The sequence below is a fragment of the Diorhabda carinulata genome, chromosome 8 (genome assembly GCF_026250575.1).
Source record: "Diorhabda carinulata isolate Delta chromosome 8, icDioCari1.1, whole genome shotgun sequence".
Lineage (NCBI taxonomy): Eukaryota > Metazoa > Arthropoda > Insecta > Coleoptera > Chrysomelidae > Diorhabda > Diorhabda carinulata.
The window spans coordinates 16,897,643-16,917,344 of record NC_079467.1 but is presented as its reverse complement, the minus strand read 5'-3'; the positions used below and the strand labels follow the sequence as shown (position 1 = coordinate 16,917,344).

The window sequence follows — 19,702 nt, the reverse complement described above, 5'->3', positions numbered from 1 at the left end:
GTAGCATTTGGTTGATTATAGTTACTTTAAATACAACCAATGAAAACAGAAGCAGGAATTTCTAAATTTTTCGAATTTTATCTCTTTTTAAGATGTCTGAAAATGACTAAAACAATCGCTTGATATTTACAATAAAAAACGAATGTTTAGATTGTTATCTGCAATTGTTTCTAAAAATTTTAGAATTGCAAAATTATTATAATACTGTTGAGTTTTGCTAGTATATCTGGTGGTTAATTAAAAACAGCCCTATTTCGAAAGGTAATTATCGTAAAGACCCGGGATGAAAAATGTATGGTTAATTAGACCAATAGAAAACCCTGGAAATTATTTTCAATTATCTAGAATTGCCACTAGCATGTGGAATCGCTTTTTAACATGTATTACCGATAGATAAGATACTATTTTATCAATTCTTTCCTCTATATGTTATGAATATTTTCTGAAACGATTGACATTTTTATTGCCAAATTTAGACCAACTAGGAGTTGTTTAAAAAGGCTTTTAACATGGTAACAGCACTAACATCAACAATAGCACAAATAAAATGAATAAATCAAGTGATTTGGTGATGACGGAACTCTAAAAATAATGTAAGGAGGTTAGATATTCATACTAGATCTTTTACTTTTTGCCTATACGAATACATAGTTATCGAATATTCTGGAGTGTTGTTAACATACTGAATATTTCAGAATAGCTATAAAAGTTACAACCCTACTACTATCATTTACATGATACATTATGTCCAAATTAAACAATGTAAATTATGATTTAAGGTATTAGAGAAATGATTAGATAAGTCAATGCATTTATTTATTTCTTCTCGTTACTCAATAACTTATATAAAAAACTCAGTCATCAACTATTTGCATCGCACTCGTAACCAATAACAAAAAAATTTCGCTATTAGATATCTCAGATTTTCAAATGAAATAAATGCAAAGTGTACTTAAAAGTAACGATATTTCACAATACATACAACGGCACATAACCTCACAATTTAAGGAGCTACTCTTTTAAGTCACTATGAAGTCATCATATCATTGACTGAAGAAGTATTTACATTGGGCCCTTTCAAAGAGTCGTTTATATCTCTTCTGAACATCGACAAATTCTGCGTAAACCTAAAAAATATTTATAATAAATGAATGTAAATTAAAAAAAAAAAAAATTTTTCTTTTTAACTCACCTATCTCTGTTTTTAGTTAGTAAATTTCTTTCTATTCCATCCATGAGATTTTCAAACCATTGCGCCATCGCCGCCTGCTTATCTGGAGGTTGACTTCTGATAATACTCTCCCTCATTTGGTTGAAATATTCTTCGTTTAGTAAAATAAGCCCTAGAAGAGGTCGCGACATCGACCACTGGTTCCTACAATCTTCGAACATTATTACGTTCAATACGGTGCTCAATATCTGTTGTAGAATCTCCGGATGCATTTCAAGTACTTTCAAAAACATGTCACTATTCGCAGTCATTCCAACGCGTTGTTCTTTACCTGGATACACTGTAAAAACGCAACGTTATAATCATACTTGAATATCAATAAGGACTATTTATTAAAGAGATTTATATACAAAATAGCACGATGCCTTTGTGTATATGAATAGCCCTTTTGTGGCTGGCTCAGTCCTCATCTTCTTACATCTTCATTTTATTCATCAGCCCTTTCTATTGCCGTATGTTTCCAGTTTCTCACCCCAATTTTTTTTTAAATTCATCGTCACCTCTTCCAACCAAATCGTCCTCAGGCTTCTTTTTGCACTTTTTCCTTCAAGTCTATCATTATTCTTACCAACTTCCGATCGAGTTCTCCATAAATGTCCCAACAACCCTTTTACTCTTGCTATTATCTTTAATACATTTTTTTATCATACTCATTATCTCTGCAGCATAAATCATAATGGATCTTTTTTATATTTCATTTATTTTACTTTTTATTTCCTTGCTTTTCATTATTTTTATATGTGCCAGAAGTGCTCTAATCGCTGCTTGTATCTTTTCTATTATTTCTTCTGTTCTATGTTCATAGTTAATTAGTATTATTACACTTAGATACTCATTTCTTTCAATTTTTTCTTCTCTTTCTTCTTAACATGATTTTTTCAACACATTTCTTTGATTTCTTTTAACATTTTTATTCTTCGTTACTATATCCCTTGACTCACTTTATTTCTTGTTGCCTTCCTTTCGGCTACTCTGCTACGCCCGTTTAGTTATAAATTTTTCTGTGCTCTTACTCTCACGTTTGAGTTTTTCATGGCCACTTCTATTGATTTATTAACTATGGTGGAATTTTCATGTTTTTCAAAGCATTACTCAGCTCTTTTCTGTTAACTGTGTCAAAGACCTGCTGGAACCCAATGAATAAAATAAAATTTCTATACTTATATTGTATTTCTGAGTCTCGCTAATTCTTGTACTTATTGAAATATGGAAAAATTTCGAACAAAAATAGATAATTTGTAATTGAAGAGAATTTTTTTCTGGGCCTTTTCTATAGCCTATTTATTACATATAAATTATTATTTTCGAAATAAAACTGAGGAATAGTAGAAGTTATTTGAAAAAATATTTGATTCGAATTTCGATGAAATTTTATCAAATATTTATCGGGTAGGACCACTTGATAAACCTGAAAGATGATGAATGGATTTTATATAAACCAAATAGTAAAATTAACTGTTGTTTTATTCAGTTCATCCTGAATTGAAAGTAACCGGAGATGTCGAGATATCGATAAAAGTGTCAATTCACTTCATGTTGTTTAAAGTCGATGTAAATCAATATTTTTAGCAGTATACAGCCAGGTTGTTTTTTCAATTTGAAATCAAATTAACTGTTATTTTTGATACTAAATTTCCTCATCTCTATTCTACTCTTAAAGACTGACCTTGTTCTCGTACTCGCCTTATTATTTGCATCAATTTTTGTACCTCTACTGGTTGTTTTATGAATGATAACACAAAGAGTTCAGTTCCTTTACAATTGTTATAAATAAGCTAAAAATAGCATTTGAAGTGATTTGAACAAAGAAAATGATTGTGTTACTTCTAACTATCAAATTTATGAATAATACAAAATTCCCGTTAATGAAATATAATAATTAAATTGGAATTTATGGAACTGTTGGTGATATCCACACCTTCAGTCTCCGAAAACGATAAATTGGTTATTAAAACGCATATCAGACACTGTAATTGTAAGTGTTTGTGTAGTGTAAACAGCTTAATGATATATAATAAACATGTCATTTACTACCACTATACCAACACTCACAATACATTCTTTGGTCCTTCGAGCCGGATATCATCAATAGTTCCAGAAATTCCAACTAAATGAGTTATAAGAGTATAATCTATTGCTAAAATTTGTAACAAGTATTGTAACCTTCATTTAGACTATCTTGTTGTCCAATTATTTTTGTACGAATATTATGTTAGTATCTACTTGACTGTTCATTAATTTTTACACAGTTGGCTACGATTTTGCATAAGAATTCGGTCTTTTCCATTGTCTTCGCTTCAAAGAGATACAACTAATGATTTATATGTTAGAAAGTAGTAATTTTATATTTCTAGATAGCTAGTAGTACAAAAAGATGAGAATGCATGTTTGTAAGACACGTGGTGTAGAATACTAATTACAAATACTCACCTTTTTGCGTTAATTGCTTGAATAAATAGGTTACTATATGATCCAACGTTGCACAGCATCCTGTACAAACCATAGTGTCTAAAAATTTTGAATATATATATAAAATATAAATATATAAGAAAGCATGACATTTTCAAGCATTTAAAAAAATTAACAGAAAATATATATAAAAAGCTTAACATACAAGATAATTTATAAATAAAGCTCTCGGTCAAATTAATAGGTTCTAATGCAAAAAAAATTGAGAATTAAATCTAAAATATTAAAAAATACAGAATTTTTATCTGTCTGATAAAGGATTTGAAAAATCATCACATAAATCACTCTAATACCCTACCATCTGGTCCTTCTAGCGTTTAATAGAGATATAAACGGCTCGAAGGACCAAGCAGTATAATTGTAAATATTTCAATGATAATAAATAGTGTATTCAAAATAAATCACTCAAACATATAGTAGCGCAGTTGAAATATTTATTTATTCAGATTAGTACCCCAACCACATCATGTATCATTTTTTTTTCATAATCTTAGTTCGTAGATATTTTCCAATTTTATATATATATAATTAAATATGAAGTTAGTTGTTGGTACAGTCAGAGATTTAGACACAGCAGCATACTTGAGAAACAACATTTTCCCAATTTTGGATTTTGTTGTATACAAAATGTGGTTATTTCATGTTCCAAAATATATGAACCATGATTGTTTTAAACAAAAAATCTATATAGTTCGACTTCTGTATGGAGTATCATACATTGATATTTTTTAAAATTAAACCCATAAGAGTTGAAACCGTTCAACAGTGAAATCGCTAATTCTTGAGTATTCAAAAAAAAACTTCGATATACTAGATTAGCTTTGGAGAGGTAAAAAGCTTGGGAATATTTTCAGAAGGAACAATATGCCACCAAACTGGATCTGAAATGTCACTTTTCCTCCAGTTTTCAAGTTGTAGTAAAGAACAATATTTTTCACCAAAAAAAATGGTTTCACTTGACTTAGCTTTGGAAAGAAAAGAAAAAGAATCTTAGCTAAATGTACGAAGAAGCAAGTTTATTAAAAAATTGTAGAATAGTTATTTGTTAATGTTAATATTTCTGTACTTACTGCTTTGTGCGTTAAAAAATTTTTTTTAAGGCTGACATTCCAGTTTATTGCTGAAGGTGAAACAGAAAACTCTAATGGAAAATGGAGGTTCGAGAAAACTGCAGTAAATTAACTTTTGTATATACTCACAAATAAAAGATAAGGAAATTTCAATTTGGTTAGGTTAATAGGTGGGTGTAATTGACGAATTGCAAGTAGAATATTTTGAATAACTTCAATAGGTTCAGACTTTATTTAAATAAACTGAAACAAACAACAAAATGCCACTAAATTTGATACAAAACGTCATTTTTCCTCCTAGTATGGAGCTTTCAGTCAGGAACAATTCTATCAGGACATTTCTTACTTAAAGCAATGCTTGCAGATTATTGTTCATCAGAATGTGGAGATACTACAGAAGTAACTGAAGATATATCAAAAGCCAACGAACTCGTCAGTATTTTAATGATAGTTTTGTTACTTTTAGTTTTATATTTTATTAATCGAGCATTACAAAATTTAAATTTAATTTCAAAAATGACCAGATTAGCTTTCATTAGATCGAGCTTTGGTAAGAAAAGAAAAAGGATCTTGGAGGTATCTTTAGAAGAAACAAAGTCATTTTGTCCACTTTTCTCTGCTTCCCTATCTTGGACGAAGAAGAAAGTTTGTTCAAAAATTGCAGATTATTCCTTTACGAAAGTCTAATATTTCTTTAGTAGTGATAGTTGGATGCTTAAGCGTACTAAACCTAATTAAATATTAAAATCTAGTATTGGGATAGTTCATACACCATGGAAACACCGAAAACTGAAGAAAATAGAAAACCTTCGTCAACAAAATTAAGCAAAACTTACAAAACGACGCATAAGGATAGCAACCTCATCGTTTTACCACAGCTGCTGATACATCAACAGGTACCTGGGAGCTATATGACGATGATGATGAAGTTCAGACTGGACAATGTTGAATTAAAGAAATCGTTTGACACTAAACTCTACACTACACCAAAATATTTCTTCAACTGTCATAATTGTGCGGCAAGAAATTTGTTATTTAAAGCTGCCATCCCCGTATATTAACGAAGAAGAAGTAGATAAATTAGTGGTATTTTGATGTTCTAGTGAACTATAGCTAATAAATCTACAGAATAATGAACTACACCAAAAATACTTTTACAATTGTGCCTCAAGAAATCGGATTTTTTATGCTGACATCCTAGTTTATTGCTGAAGATTGAGTTGAAAATTATAATGGAAAAGAATCCTCGAGAAAACTGCAGGAAAATAATAATTATTCTCACACAGATGTAAAATATGGATTTGTCAGAGTAGTTAATTGTTCAGAAACTTGAACATTTCCAATAATGTTTCCAAAATACTGTAAATGGCGGTTTTATGTTAATATACCAAAACACTAATAATTCTTCGCTGTTTGGTTGTCGAAAAATTTGATTTACAACACCGACACCCTATTTTATTGCCAAAAAGAATACTGAAAACAGTCAGTATTGGCTACTGTGTAATTTATGTTTGGTATAATCCAAACTAGTTGTAAACTCATCAAATTTGATGCATAACATGCAAAAATCTACCATGCCAACAATAAAAAATGATAAGAAATTTTTTTGAAAGTTGCTAAAAGCTCATAAATACAGGAACTGATATTGTTATATCAAATTATCATTTTCAGAAATTCGTAATAAGGAAAGAAGATTGTACTAAATATAACAAACTTTTAGCACTTTTGTCGAAGATCATGTTTTAGAACCCAACATTTAACAAATGTACCCAATCAAAACTAAAATTTTTTGATTTGCGGTTGCATATTTATGCTTTTATCTATTTAGGTCGTATGCTTTTTGCCTTTTGCTGCATCTCTGAGCTGCACGGACCTGTAAAATGATTTAGGTGCCCACCTAAGGCAGTAAGTCCTTCCGAAATCGACGATAAAATATACAGGAAAACTTGAGGTTCCAGCGTCGATAGGAAACTCATGTGATCTTGAGCCAGGCACTCTAGTAGAACATAATATGTTTGAGAAAGCTTCGGATAATCCTAAAAAATTGTTATTATTAAATCTATTGTAGTTTTTCGAAATAAAAGCAAATACTTTTACAGAAAACCTCTTTTATAAATATTTATTTAAAAAAGTGGGAAAAATATACAGAATGTCCACTTAAAAATTTTAAAACTGATATCATACGCCAACTGGAATTATAATAATCTAATACATAACTCATTATCTATTTAAAAAATATATAGAAGATTAGATCAATTAGAACAGTGTATTGTACACTCACCAATAAATCTGATTGAGAAATTGACAGCAACAATTTTACAAAAATATTTAAGGCGTTATCTAAGGCTTCATCGCCATATAATCTAAATACTCCGAAGTTGACGTAACTTCCACATAGGGCAGCTTTGAGCATCGAAAAACATATTGATATACCTTTCAACTTCAAAGGATACGTTTGTTCTTTTGGTACTTCTACATTCAATATTCTACTACCTAAAAATATCAATTTTATCGAATGATTCATTATATTGATTTTGAAAATTTTTTTTTAGAAATATTCACTTTTCACCTTACAAACTGCATTATTAACCAAATTATAGGATCACCAAATTGACGATTATTGTAAAATAATTTCACTTTGTCTAATTAGTATTTCAAACTAACTCTGATGGTACAAAACTAGCAGAAAAATGGACTCCAGCCAAATTAAATAAATGCTGAGATTAAATACCATCGAAAAACAATAAATCAGGGGAAACCACATTCGAAATTATAACATCAGACTCTCAAATTTGAACTCATTGCATCTGCCATTCAAAGCTCTCAGCTCTGAGAATATTAGACTGAAAACAATCCAAGCTTACAAATCAACCCAATCATTTCAGAAGACCCTGGAGAAGACCAGTGAGTAAAAAAGGAGAAGCGCCTTAATTGGTAGTAGCCAATAAGTAAGTATTTCTTATTCAAAACTAAAATATTTGATATTCATTTAACTCTGAACCATTCAAAGCTCTCAACACATCTAAATACAACATCAAGGAGGCTGTAAGTGAAAAAGAATCCTCAAAAGCAGCGTCTTAATTGGTATTACTTACAGAAATAAATAAAGAGCTTTTTGTCAACTGCTACACTCCAAATCTGATTGTAAAAGATCTCAGGGACGATCCACAAACACATCTAATGACAACATTATGGAGGCAGAGAATGATAATGGATTCTCTTGAAAAAGCGATTCAATTGGAGTTGCTAGCAAAAACAAATGGTGAGATCTTTGTCAATTCCTACATCCGCAGTAGGAAGTTTCACACAACTCTGACCTATTCAAAGTTATCAACTTTTATCTCTTAACGAGATTGTCCCCAAAATTACATAACAAAGCAAAATCTGACTGCAGGAGACATCAGGGGAGATCCAGAAACAAATCTAAGGACCACAACATGGAGACAGTGATTGAGAAAGGAGCCTCGATTGGTGTTACTGTCAAAAACAAATGTCGAGTTTTTTGTCAGCTCTTACTGAATACATTTCCCAGCTTACTCATTACGTCCCAGGATATTCCACATGGTTTTCTTGAATAAGTAAGTCATGTGTATTTGATTAAGATTTCTTTAGTGTTATCATTTGGTTCTTCAATCACAGTTCCAGTAATTTTGAGGTAAATAAGTCGTTTTGCTGTGTCCAGTATAGTTCCCAGTATCATACCCTGAGATTCTGTGCTGACTTATATTCAGCATTAACGTGAATGGATATTTTTCCTTCTAACCAGCAGAATCTGCAGACGCCTCTTTCCACCAGTTCAAGTTAATTGGTATCCATTTAGGTGACAATATTGGAACTTCAGTTAAAACTCTCAGTATAGACTAATGCATTCTTCCAATCGCTTCTAATCATAGTTGCTCAGTAGTATCTTGAATTGTCTTAGATCTATTCTATTGTCTCCACTTAGGATTCACTCGTGCAACTAAAATTTTGCTTGAATGACCTAATTTAGGTATGGTTGCGTTGAAGCAATTCTAGGTACAAGATTTTATCAAAGTCTTAACTTATTTTTATGACTAAAACTGTTACTGACGAATTGTTGTTGACTATTTGGTAATATTGACGATTGTGACAGTCAGAATTCCAAATTATGATTAGGCATCTCTTTTTCTATCCAGTTCTGAGTTGATTCCTTTAATTTTCAAGTCTTTCTATGTGTTATATATGTTTCTTTCTGAAAAAATCTTAGCTGTGGAATTCATCACTTTATTGTAGTGGATTAGATCTTTGTTTTTCTTCATTTTATAGATGCGACTTTTTCTTAACGTATTATATTATTTATTAGACATTCCTAATTTTTTAATGACATGTTTATGTGATCTAATTCTACTTTTTCCATCTTATCTTTAGTTATATATATATAATATATATATATATATATATATATATATATATATATATATATATATATATATATATATATATATATATTTCACGGTTTTCTTCATTCTGGTGACTTTTTTCTTCTTTCCTGTACATGTATTCATACGATTTAATTTACAGTTTGTACACTCTTACTCTCTTTTCAGTCTCTCATAAATTTCCTACTTCATCAGTGATCTCATTTCGGCACTAGATTCTCTTTTGGATGTCATTTTTGTTCTAATTTTTTTTTTCAACAAATCTCAATTGTTCTTCTTTCTGTATAAAATTCAATGTGTATTCACTATAGATCCAATGTGGCATTTATTAAGTATTGTCTTAGTTTAAGAAATTATTATATGTTCAATCTAAGCTAATATATATCGAAACCTTCTAAATAAAACAGTTAATTAGTTAGAAAAGCAAATTAATATCCTTGAAATCGTACTTACCATAATTACAAATAATTTTACTAGCTTCCCTAAATAATAATATACCATTCGGAGATGAAACATCAAACTGCAACCTTTGTGATCTATTTTGTACTAATTCAGCAAATAGCTTTAAAACAGGAGTAGTTACTTGCGGATCATGATACCATAATTCAATAGCTCTGAGTAAAATCGGCGTATAATTGGGATAACTTTGAAGATATATATATTTATATGTTAAGGAAGGATATGTCACGATTCAGATTAAAAAAATAATACTTAACACTTGAAACTTATTCAACACACATTGTATAATTTTTTATAATAAGGATACATCCAATCGAAGAGCATCATGTAGGAAGTTTTGGTATTAAACGAGAAAGCTAATCCCCGCAAATCTCTAGCTAGGCCTATAAGAGCTTTTTTGGCTTCATCCGATGCAAATAATGGAGAGTCCGCTGATGCTAATAGCGTTCCTATACTTTCAAATGATGCTAAAAATACAGATTTAATATAAATATTTTCAAAGCTACAAACAAATAATAAGAAATGAAAATCATAATCACCCCCGCTAAAAAAGAGTCAAAACTCAAAAAATGCAATAACTTAGTTAAGTATACATAAAAATTACCATTTCAAAATCGTCATTTCTTCGCTTCAACTCATTACCATTATATAGCGGAAGAGAAACGTTTACTTTATGGTTAGTAGTCGGCAAAGCGTTTAACAACAGTGTCACTTTTTGACTTTATACCAGTAAACAAGTGGCGGTTATATAAATTTCTACGAGAAAATTTCTACTAGTATTATAACAGATTTTGTTTGTATAGTTCTGTAAATTCTTTAATACCTTTCAGTGGAGTCGTGTTTTTTTTGGAATTGTGACTGTTTCTTTCAAATTTTTTTCGCATAAAATTAATTTTGTGGCCCTCAAAGCAGTTACATTTTCAGTTGTGCCAGTCCTATACAAAATGTGTTTTTTTATACGTAAAAAAGATAAATGTGGACTATATAACAGCTATGAAAATGCTATAGGACAACATAAGGAAAATTTAAAAGTGGAATATCTATTGCATTTAGAAAAAAAATAATAATTATCAAGGAAAGAAAAAGGACTTGAAAAAAACTAAGGCAAATCCAAATATATTGTTTCGGTCTATGACCTGCAAGCAGTACTTTCTACACCTCAAGGAACTGTATTATATTACAATTAAAAAGTAAATAGCTCCAATTTCACCATGTTTGAATTGTATACAGAATCAACAGAGTGCTACTACTCTTGGAATGAAGAATATGGTAAGCTGATGGGATATATTCATAATTTTAATTGATTTTTGTGGTTTATATATTTTTTGATTTTTTCATTTTCTAAAGAGTTTATGTTTATACCCTTTCATTTTTTAAACCAAAAAATACAGATAAACAAAGATTCCATAAAAATTAACATCTTCGCCTAGATTTTTCAAAACTATCGACAACATATCTGACACATAGGTAACTCGAATGTTGAAGCCTTGATAAAGATCAAACAAAAAATTGAAACGTTGGAATTTTAAAAAACTCTTGAACAGTTTTATTTTGAGTCCTCAACCTGCAACACCATTCAAAATTATAAAAATCAATTTTTATAAATTTAAACACGTAAATAACAAATTTTGAGAATAAAACAAAAAATATTCATCAAGTAATTTTCAGAAATTCTTCAAAAGCATTTTTGTCAAAATTTTTTCGAGTTGTGACTCTCTTTTAGTGGAGGTGTATGATTTTCTCAGTTCAGTTAATTAAATAAATGTTTAAAAAATTATTAGCTTTTACTTTACTAAACCTGGGAAAGAAAAGCAAAATAATCTTGTAGGTATCTTTTGAGGAAACAAAGTCATTTTTTCTCACTTTTCTGTCCTTCCCTACCTTGTAGAGATGCTCTAGGACACACTGAACATAAACCAAATGTATGAAAAATCAGATTTGTTAAAAAATTGCAAAATAATGAAATTCAAATTGCATTTCTACCTTACTATTTGGACAGTTTTTCTGACTTAAATTGTTTTATTACTTTCAGTTCTATACTTTATTATCCAAGCATCTCAAACTTAATTAAAAATTCAAAAATTACCAAAAAAATTACTGAATAGCTTTCACTTTACCGAGCCTTGGAAAGAAAAGCAAAATAATCTTGGAGGTGTCTTAAGAGGAAACAAAGTCATTTTTTCTCACTTTTCTCTCCTTACCTACCTTGTAGAAAAGCTCTAGGACCCACTGGACATAAACCAAATGTATGAAGAATCAGGTTTGTTAAAAATAATGATATTCGAAATGTACAATTTCTACTCACTGTTTGTGGATATTTTTCTAATTCGAATTGTTTTTAGTATTAAATTTTCTTAAAAGCTAACTTAACACACTCACTGCTAGAACCATTTGTTTTACTGAACTGAATTATAAAAATAACTTTAAAAATACACCAAGAAAATTTGTATAGCTATTTCGTATTAATATAGATTTTCATATGAATATCTTCAACTTTCAATTGAGAATATGCATTTACCTGTTAAAGGTAACATGAATGTATGAAATCGATCTTCGTCCTCTCCCAAATCGACCATAAGCAGCCTACCCAGAGATGTATAAAACATTGATCTACAGCGCATTTCCGTTACCGCTACTGAATTACCAAGGAAAGGAAAATGTTCGCTAGTGTGATTGTTCAACATAAACTGAACTTCATCTAACTTAACAAGCTTCCTAACACAACTGTAACCCACAGAAAGATCGTTGAGTAGTATCAACGTTTTGCTGATTATTTGTTCACTCCGTCCCCAGTATTTCAAGTTAGTAATACTAGAAAATAGAACATAAAAAATTAGAATTTATTGAAAATCGATAATGCATAGATTATATAATTAATAACTTTAAAATGGCTATTAATTAGTATTCTTTGGTATCCCATCGAACTATTACTTAAAAATGAAGAATATGGAGATTGAATCAATGTCAGATACTTACAAAATGGTTCGATCTACATATAGAAATTGCTTCATTATCAACTCCTCAAAATCATCCAAAACATTTTGAATAACAAAGAGTAGCACTCAGAAAGTGATGTATGAATAATACCATTATGAGTTGTAGATGATAAGAATAGCTGAGATTGGTGGGAAGAATGTATCAGAAATGTGACATAATGATCCGCTTTCAAAACATTGAGCTCCCAGGTCATTGTTATAAAGTTTTTTTGATTTGGTTTTCAGGTCTTTTGGAAATCAAGGTAAACATACTTGCCAGAAAAGTAGCAAAATAGCCTTTTACTAGCCCAGAACCTTTCTGTGGCACATGAAAATGTTTTAAGAGAAAGAGAATTATTTTGACAAAATCTCACAGGATTGAATCACCTCAAAAGTTGTTTCTGAATGTAATGGAACCCAAATATGCAAAATGTATATTTAACATATTTTTTTAAATATTTCCATATATCTTGAGTAAATAGCATATTGTGCATAATTGAACAAATTTCCAGACAAAAGCAATGTTGTGAATCTGCTATTCTGAAGCAATTACTTTTAATGCAGTTCTCAAAAACTAATCATAAATCAGGTAGTCAAACTATTCAAAGAAAACAAATCAGTATTCCCAATCTAAAATTCAATAGCTGTTTTAAACCCTTCAGCAAAAATCTGGAAAGACAGCTTCTTCGGTACAAAGGGGATATCACTGCACTCCAGGAAACAAGAAGGCGGGAAACCGAAGTCATTGGGTTTAAGCATTACATCCTCACAAACAGTGGTAACGTTAGAAATCACTTTGGGATAGGTTTTTATGGTGAAGAAATCACTTAAGCACTCTCTTATGGGGTATGAGACAATAAATAAAACAATTTGCGCGGCCTGTGTTCGAGGTAAATTCTATAATTTCTCTCTTGTGTCAGTATACAAGAGAGCAAATATCAATAGGAGAAAGATAACTTCTATGGGATATTAGAAAGACATTTTGACCAGCTACCCACTGGGATGAAAAGATGGTAAATTTGCCAGTCGTTTACCCTGGGGGCGCGCCTGGAACATATGGAGAGGATGCATTCTGATCGATACCAGCGCAGAGCCATGTTTGAGTTCCTGGAGGACGGCAACTAAAAGGAAGACAACGCCTTCGCTGATTGGAGGACGTTGAGGCGGACCTGATCCAGTTAGGGGTTCGACGTTGGAGGCACCATGCTCAGGACAGAAAAAGTTGGCAGTCGATTGCTGAGAAGGCCTTGTTCTCAATAGACCGTAGCATTGGTTAAAGAAAAGAAAAAAATATGTGATTGAAAAACATTGTGCATTTCAATTCCTTAGTCAAGTAGCTAGTATTTCAGAGGGAGAATTTACTGAATCCATTGATGGATAATCAGAAATTATAAAAATGGTCCTATCACATCAGTTGATGAGGAAATATAAATTTTTATATTTAGACGGGATACAAAGTTTTTTAATTGAGAGCTTCTAAAAACATTTAGTGGCTCACTGTTTTCATAACCGATGAAAATTTACCTCACTTATAAGACTGAGGAAGTACCTAAAGAAACAAATATTAGCTGAAAATAACAAAAACGGGTTTTGTGGGAAAGGAAAGAATCTACAGATCATTCAGTTACAGAGTCCTGCCTCCACACAATTTTTTAAACAGGAAGCTTGTAGGAGTGAAGATCCAACTTCTTGAAGCTAGCAAAGATACTGGATGGAGGAGTCGTTGATATAACATACTATGTTTAATCTAAATCTAACAACTTACATTTTTCTAATGAAAACACTTAGAACGGTGGCTTCATCGTTTAGTCCCAAAGCTTCCGAAAGCCTCCTATACACTTTGGAATTCTTCTGCACCTGGTCACCAACGTATATCTTCCTAAATGCTTCGAAGAAACTCAACATAGCCATTTCTAGTTTTTCACAACCACCTTGCACTAATCTGGAGTCCGTTAAATTCATTAATTGCAGCACTCTACACACTAATTCACCGTCCATTGTGTCATGTTCTTCGTTACTATTAAACGATACCCTACCACCTATTGCCGAACTTATTACATAAACCAACCAGGTTAACTGACCTAAAAAGAATCAAAAACGAAAAATAAATCGTTGGTCTAATTAATAAAAGCTAATCACCTTCTTGAATGGTTATCTCCATTCCTTGACTAGGATTACCCAATAGCTCCGAATAACTTCTCACAGCCTGATCGAATAACTGTACTAAAAGCATGCATGTTTTTTGATATTCGCATCGTCCTATCACCGATAGCTGTTCCAACTGCTGCTGCACCATTCCCAGATCGTCTAAAGGATCCTCGAGTCCTTCACGTACCACTACAGTTACTGATTCAAGACGAGAAGTGATGTAAGCATTTGTTACTTCAGGAGTATACGTTTCCAATAAATGAGGTTCTGTTGCCTTAACGTAGGGAACTGAAGCTACCATACGCTGCCACAGGCTCAACAAATAATGAACGCTGTTGGGGGCGAACTGCCACATCTAAGTAATTGAACAACATATTATGATCGTTTCATAATGACATACAAATAATACATGCTTACCTGTAAACTTTGCACGGTAAATTTAGCTATCAGTTGAATTGCTTCAGGATAGTTATCCACCATAACTAACTCACCGAGTTGATAGTTGGATTTAAGCCTAGCTAAAAGTCTGCAAAATTCATGATAATTTGCGGGATCGCTTAAACCTTGAGGATTCTGTAAAATGTGTTTGACCCCGTTCACCAAATGTGTCAAGAACTTTGCTCTTTCTGTATTGCTAAATAGGGAACGCCTCACAGAAGCTATTTGAACTAGACATGATAAAGCTAAAGATGAAAGGGTGTTTGGTAGTGAATGGTATAGATCGAAAAATAATTTAAGAGTTGTAAAATCCAGAAACGCAGGTCTCCAGCTGGTAGGTATTTGAACAGTGCACAGATCATCAGAGGATTCGTCAGTAGACGTACCTAGAACAACAAAAATTAAATACAATTTTTTATGAATTACTAATACAAATCAACTTTGCTCCGACAGTATTTTTTTTAATTATGCGAATAAACATACCTATAAAATCAAAAGTGAGACAGTTCTGAGCCAACCTTAGGAGCTGCGTCATCAAACCATGTTGGCTTTCATCGTTGAAATTCAAATTCTTGCAATTTTCTCTGGCGTTTCCTAATAAAGTACAAGAAAGGCGAAAAATTTCAAACAGTTGAGTATCCCTAAATGAAGAAGCAATTTTACGATGTTTAGTTAGTGACCTGTTAGCTTCAACTTCAGAAATTTGGTTCATTTCACAAGTGAGTTGGGATAGTAGTTGAACACCTATCATACAATGTTCCACAGAACCCTAAAAACATTATGATTATTACTAAATAGTGTCCATTACAAATCAATTTGATATGATATTTAAAATGCTGCTATTCATTTATTTATTTTCATAATTATTTAAAGCATATATAAATGAGATTTATCTGATATTGACAAATGTAGAAACACATTTTATTTATATGAGTTCAATATAAAACATACAATATAAATATAAATATAAATAATCACTGTCTAAGTGGCAACTTTTGGAATTGTTAGTAACACTCATCTTGAACATTCGGGCTCGAAGGACCAGACAGTGTAATTTTGAGTGTTGGTGTAGTAATAGAAACAGTTTGTTCAATATAATCACTTTTAATTTACAGTTATGTTTTGTATAGGTATACAGTTTAATCTAACATCAGAAACATCACATTTTAGCATATGCAGATTGTTAGCGCCTTATTGTATATTGACGCTGTTTTGAATTCATATGCAAGTGTGAATTTAGTTTTATGGACGATATTGTACTGCTAGAATTAGAGTTAATTAATAAAGTATATGAAATAAAACAACTTAAATGGTCCTTAAGAAAGAAAATCATTTCACGAACACATTGACACAGACAATATTGTTTAAAGGAAAAAAAATATTTGGGTTTAAATATATGTAAATGCAATGGCAAAGGAAAAGGCAGGGGAAGAGCATACCTTTCAGAATGGAAAATGAGGAATATCATTTTGAAAAAGTAGTCTGCTGCTGATAATGAATATGGATGATGAGACTAAAGAATTATAAAATTAGATTGCAAAGGGTTGTAGAAAAATGGGGTCCCTAAATAATATTCTGAAGAAATACCCAAAGCCTCAAAGATACAATGATTAGGTCTAATAAATATAGGAGTGTGAGAAAGGAAAGTGTTCTGAAAAATACTACGGAAAATGTGAAAATGGAGAAAAAAAAATGAATGTTGAACTGAAACTAATATATAACAAGTCCAAGAAAGCATTAATGGAAAGAGAGGGAATTGGAAGGAAAATGAAATGGATAGGAGAGGTGACATCAAATTCGAGAAAAGTGGGAATAACTAACTGGAAGAAACTGAGGTTTAGTAAAGAGTAGAGAAAGAAAAATAAAACAGACATATGCTTAATTTTGAAATATTTATTTTGTAAATTGTAATTGTAAATATTCAGCCATGGGCCTTCAAGGTATAAAGTGCTGAAATATTTTATGTTTTTAAGGAAAAAAAAATTGTATACCTGGCAAATATAAAGTGTTTCTGTCATTAACTTAAAAGTAAAAAATGTAAGCTGACTTATCTTTTGAATTTTATATTAAATAGAATTTAGTAGGAAACATGTAGGAAAACTTGTGGGACAAAGTAAAAGATCTTTTAGGTAATTCACAAAAATCCCGATGCTGCACCTCTAAATATTGAAATAGAACTTTTTCTTTTAAGTGAAATATTCTGAAAGAATATTTGAAAATGCTTCAGGATGTTGCTTTACACAGTAAAAAAAAATCAAGTTCAGTATATATATAGTATATATATATATATATATATATATATATATATATATATATATATATATATATATATATATATATATATATATGCAACCTCGATATAACAAATCGGAAGGGAACAATTAAGTATTCTTTATATCAAGTAATTCGTTGAACTGAGGTTTCTTATATTGAGGTTAGGTTGGTCTAAAATTCGTTATAAATAGGTAAAAAAAATAGTTTTATTCACCTCAACATTACGTACTTATCTTGTTAGCAGTGTTTACATTACTTTCCATCAAACAACAATGATTGTTTTACACCACAAAAGCGTGTCGGAATCTCATACTATGAGATTAAGAGTTATATATACATTGGTGGGAGCTTTATATAAAGGTTTTGGGTTGACAAAATTCGTTAATTAGAGGTATTTATACTTTTTCTTGATAGGTGAAAATTCGTTATAAAGAGGTTGTTTGCAAAAAATGTTCGTAATGTAAAGGTATATTTTACATTGACTCTTAAGGACAATTCAAGGGGATTATGACAAATTTGTTAAATGGAGGAGGTCGTTATATTAGGGTTCATTATATTAAGGTTGCACTATATATGTATATATATGTATATATGTATATATATATATATATATATATGTATATATATATATATATACATATATATATACAGATTTTTTTATTTCAGTTCTCCTTGTTGCTTAAAAGTTTCCAATAAAATTTTGATAGAATACAATATTTGCAATAAAATATAAAAAGATTGAATTTCAGCTTTTAGGAAGTAATAAAATTACTTACTTGTAAAAATTTTCCAATATCAGACACAACATTCCTAAACACAAACTCATCTTTATGTGAATCAAACCATCCCAATTTGGTGATCCTTGCAAACAGCGTAACTAAGGCTTGGAGAACAAAATTGGGCAGTTTTGGTCTTGTTGCTAAATAATTTAAAACATAATTTCTAATATCTACTCTTTGTTGTAAACTCAACCCCTGCGCACTTCGAGACACTAATTTGGTTAGGGTGGTTGCTGCTAGAAGCTGTGCATAACAGGAATCACCCCTATCGAGAAGAACCTGGCATTTGGTAAGAGCATCTGGACCCGATTGAAATACTACCAAAGTTTTTTCAGCTTCTGCTCTTACAGATGTATCTTGGGATTCATATAATTGTTTACAGAGAAGTTCCAGTTGTCTTATTCCCTAGGATACAAAACAATAAAATAGTATATACAAGATAGGAATTATCCATTAAAACAAAAAATATTCATTTTTTACTTAAATTTATTTCAATGAATCAATTCTATTCAAATATTTTATTTCTAGGTTAAACTATATTGTTAGAATAAAGTAATCGTGAATAGTTTTTGTAATAAGCCAAAATGTTTTTAAACAAAGCTTCTTTCCTCTTGTTAGCTGTAATTGTTCTCTTTAGCTACGCCTATGAACAATTTTGTTCATGACTTTTTTTAAAAACATGATCATAGTACTAATCTACGCTTCTATATTTTTAATTAATCTAATTCCTTTTGGTGTCAGAAATCCCGTAATACGAAGTTACATATAACAAGGGTAATGAAAATTCGTGGGTATAATTAGTATGTAAAGTTGATATTTATAAAAAGAAGACAGTTTAACAAACCTGTTCATCAGCCATTTTCCACCGGGTTCATTTGTTTTTCCAAGATTATATTTAATAAAATTAATGCCAGAGCTCTTCTGTAAAGAAGCCGGAATTTATCCCTATCACCTCAGTCACACAACACTCAACTTCCACTCAAAAAACAACGCAAATTTCATGTTGCCCTCTATCCGAAAAACTAGGGTAGAGCGGTAAGTTTAAAATTTATTATAACACTAATGAAAAAGGAACCTTCGACATTAATATATTCACCGATCTCTGAATAATCATGGATTTTTATAAGATTTTGAATATAGTAAGATGCGAAAAGCCGTAAGTAATTTGTATTATTATTTAATAAAAAATAATAATGCTCATTACGTCATATGTATAAGGGAGACAAAACTGACAGATGAACTGAGTACATTGACGTTCTGTGTTTATTTAAAATGCTATGATACCAACACAAAAAAAATTATAAAAAAATAAATTATTCCGCAACTTACATTACTGATAAGTATTGCAGTGTAGTATAATAATATATATAGAGGGTAGAGGATTCAAAGAATTTTATTTACTATCCTTTCCGCTTGCTACTAAAGCGCCACCTTAATTTGCTTCTTTTCAACGGACATT

At 30.8% G+C, this 19,702-nt stretch overlaps 1 protein-coding gene across 1 annotated transcript; it reads right to left on the bottom strand.

The window, feature by feature from the left end:
• Window positions 1–799: 799 nt before the first annotated feature.
• Window positions 800–19,485, bottom strand: LOC130897291 (exportin-7). Its single transcript, XM_057806064.1, has 14 exons — window positions 19,088–19,485; window positions 18,241–18,648; window positions 15,674–15,959; window positions 15,170–15,576; window positions 14,744–15,107; window positions 14,370–14,685; window positions 12,148–12,440; window positions 9,937–10,096; window positions 9,624–9,814; window positions 7,052–7,263; window positions 6,668–6,806; window positions 3,662–3,739; window positions 1,193–1,511; window positions 800–1,127 (listed from the first exon to the last, which is right to left on the bottom strand). Exons 1-14 carry the CDS (start codon window positions 19,100–19,102, stop codon window positions 1,028–1,030), a joined length of 3,288 nt encoding a protein of 1,095 aa, XP_057662047.1. The 5' UTR covers window positions 19,103–19,485; the 3' UTR covers window positions 800–1,027.
• Window positions 19,486–19,702: the final 217 nt, after the last annotated feature.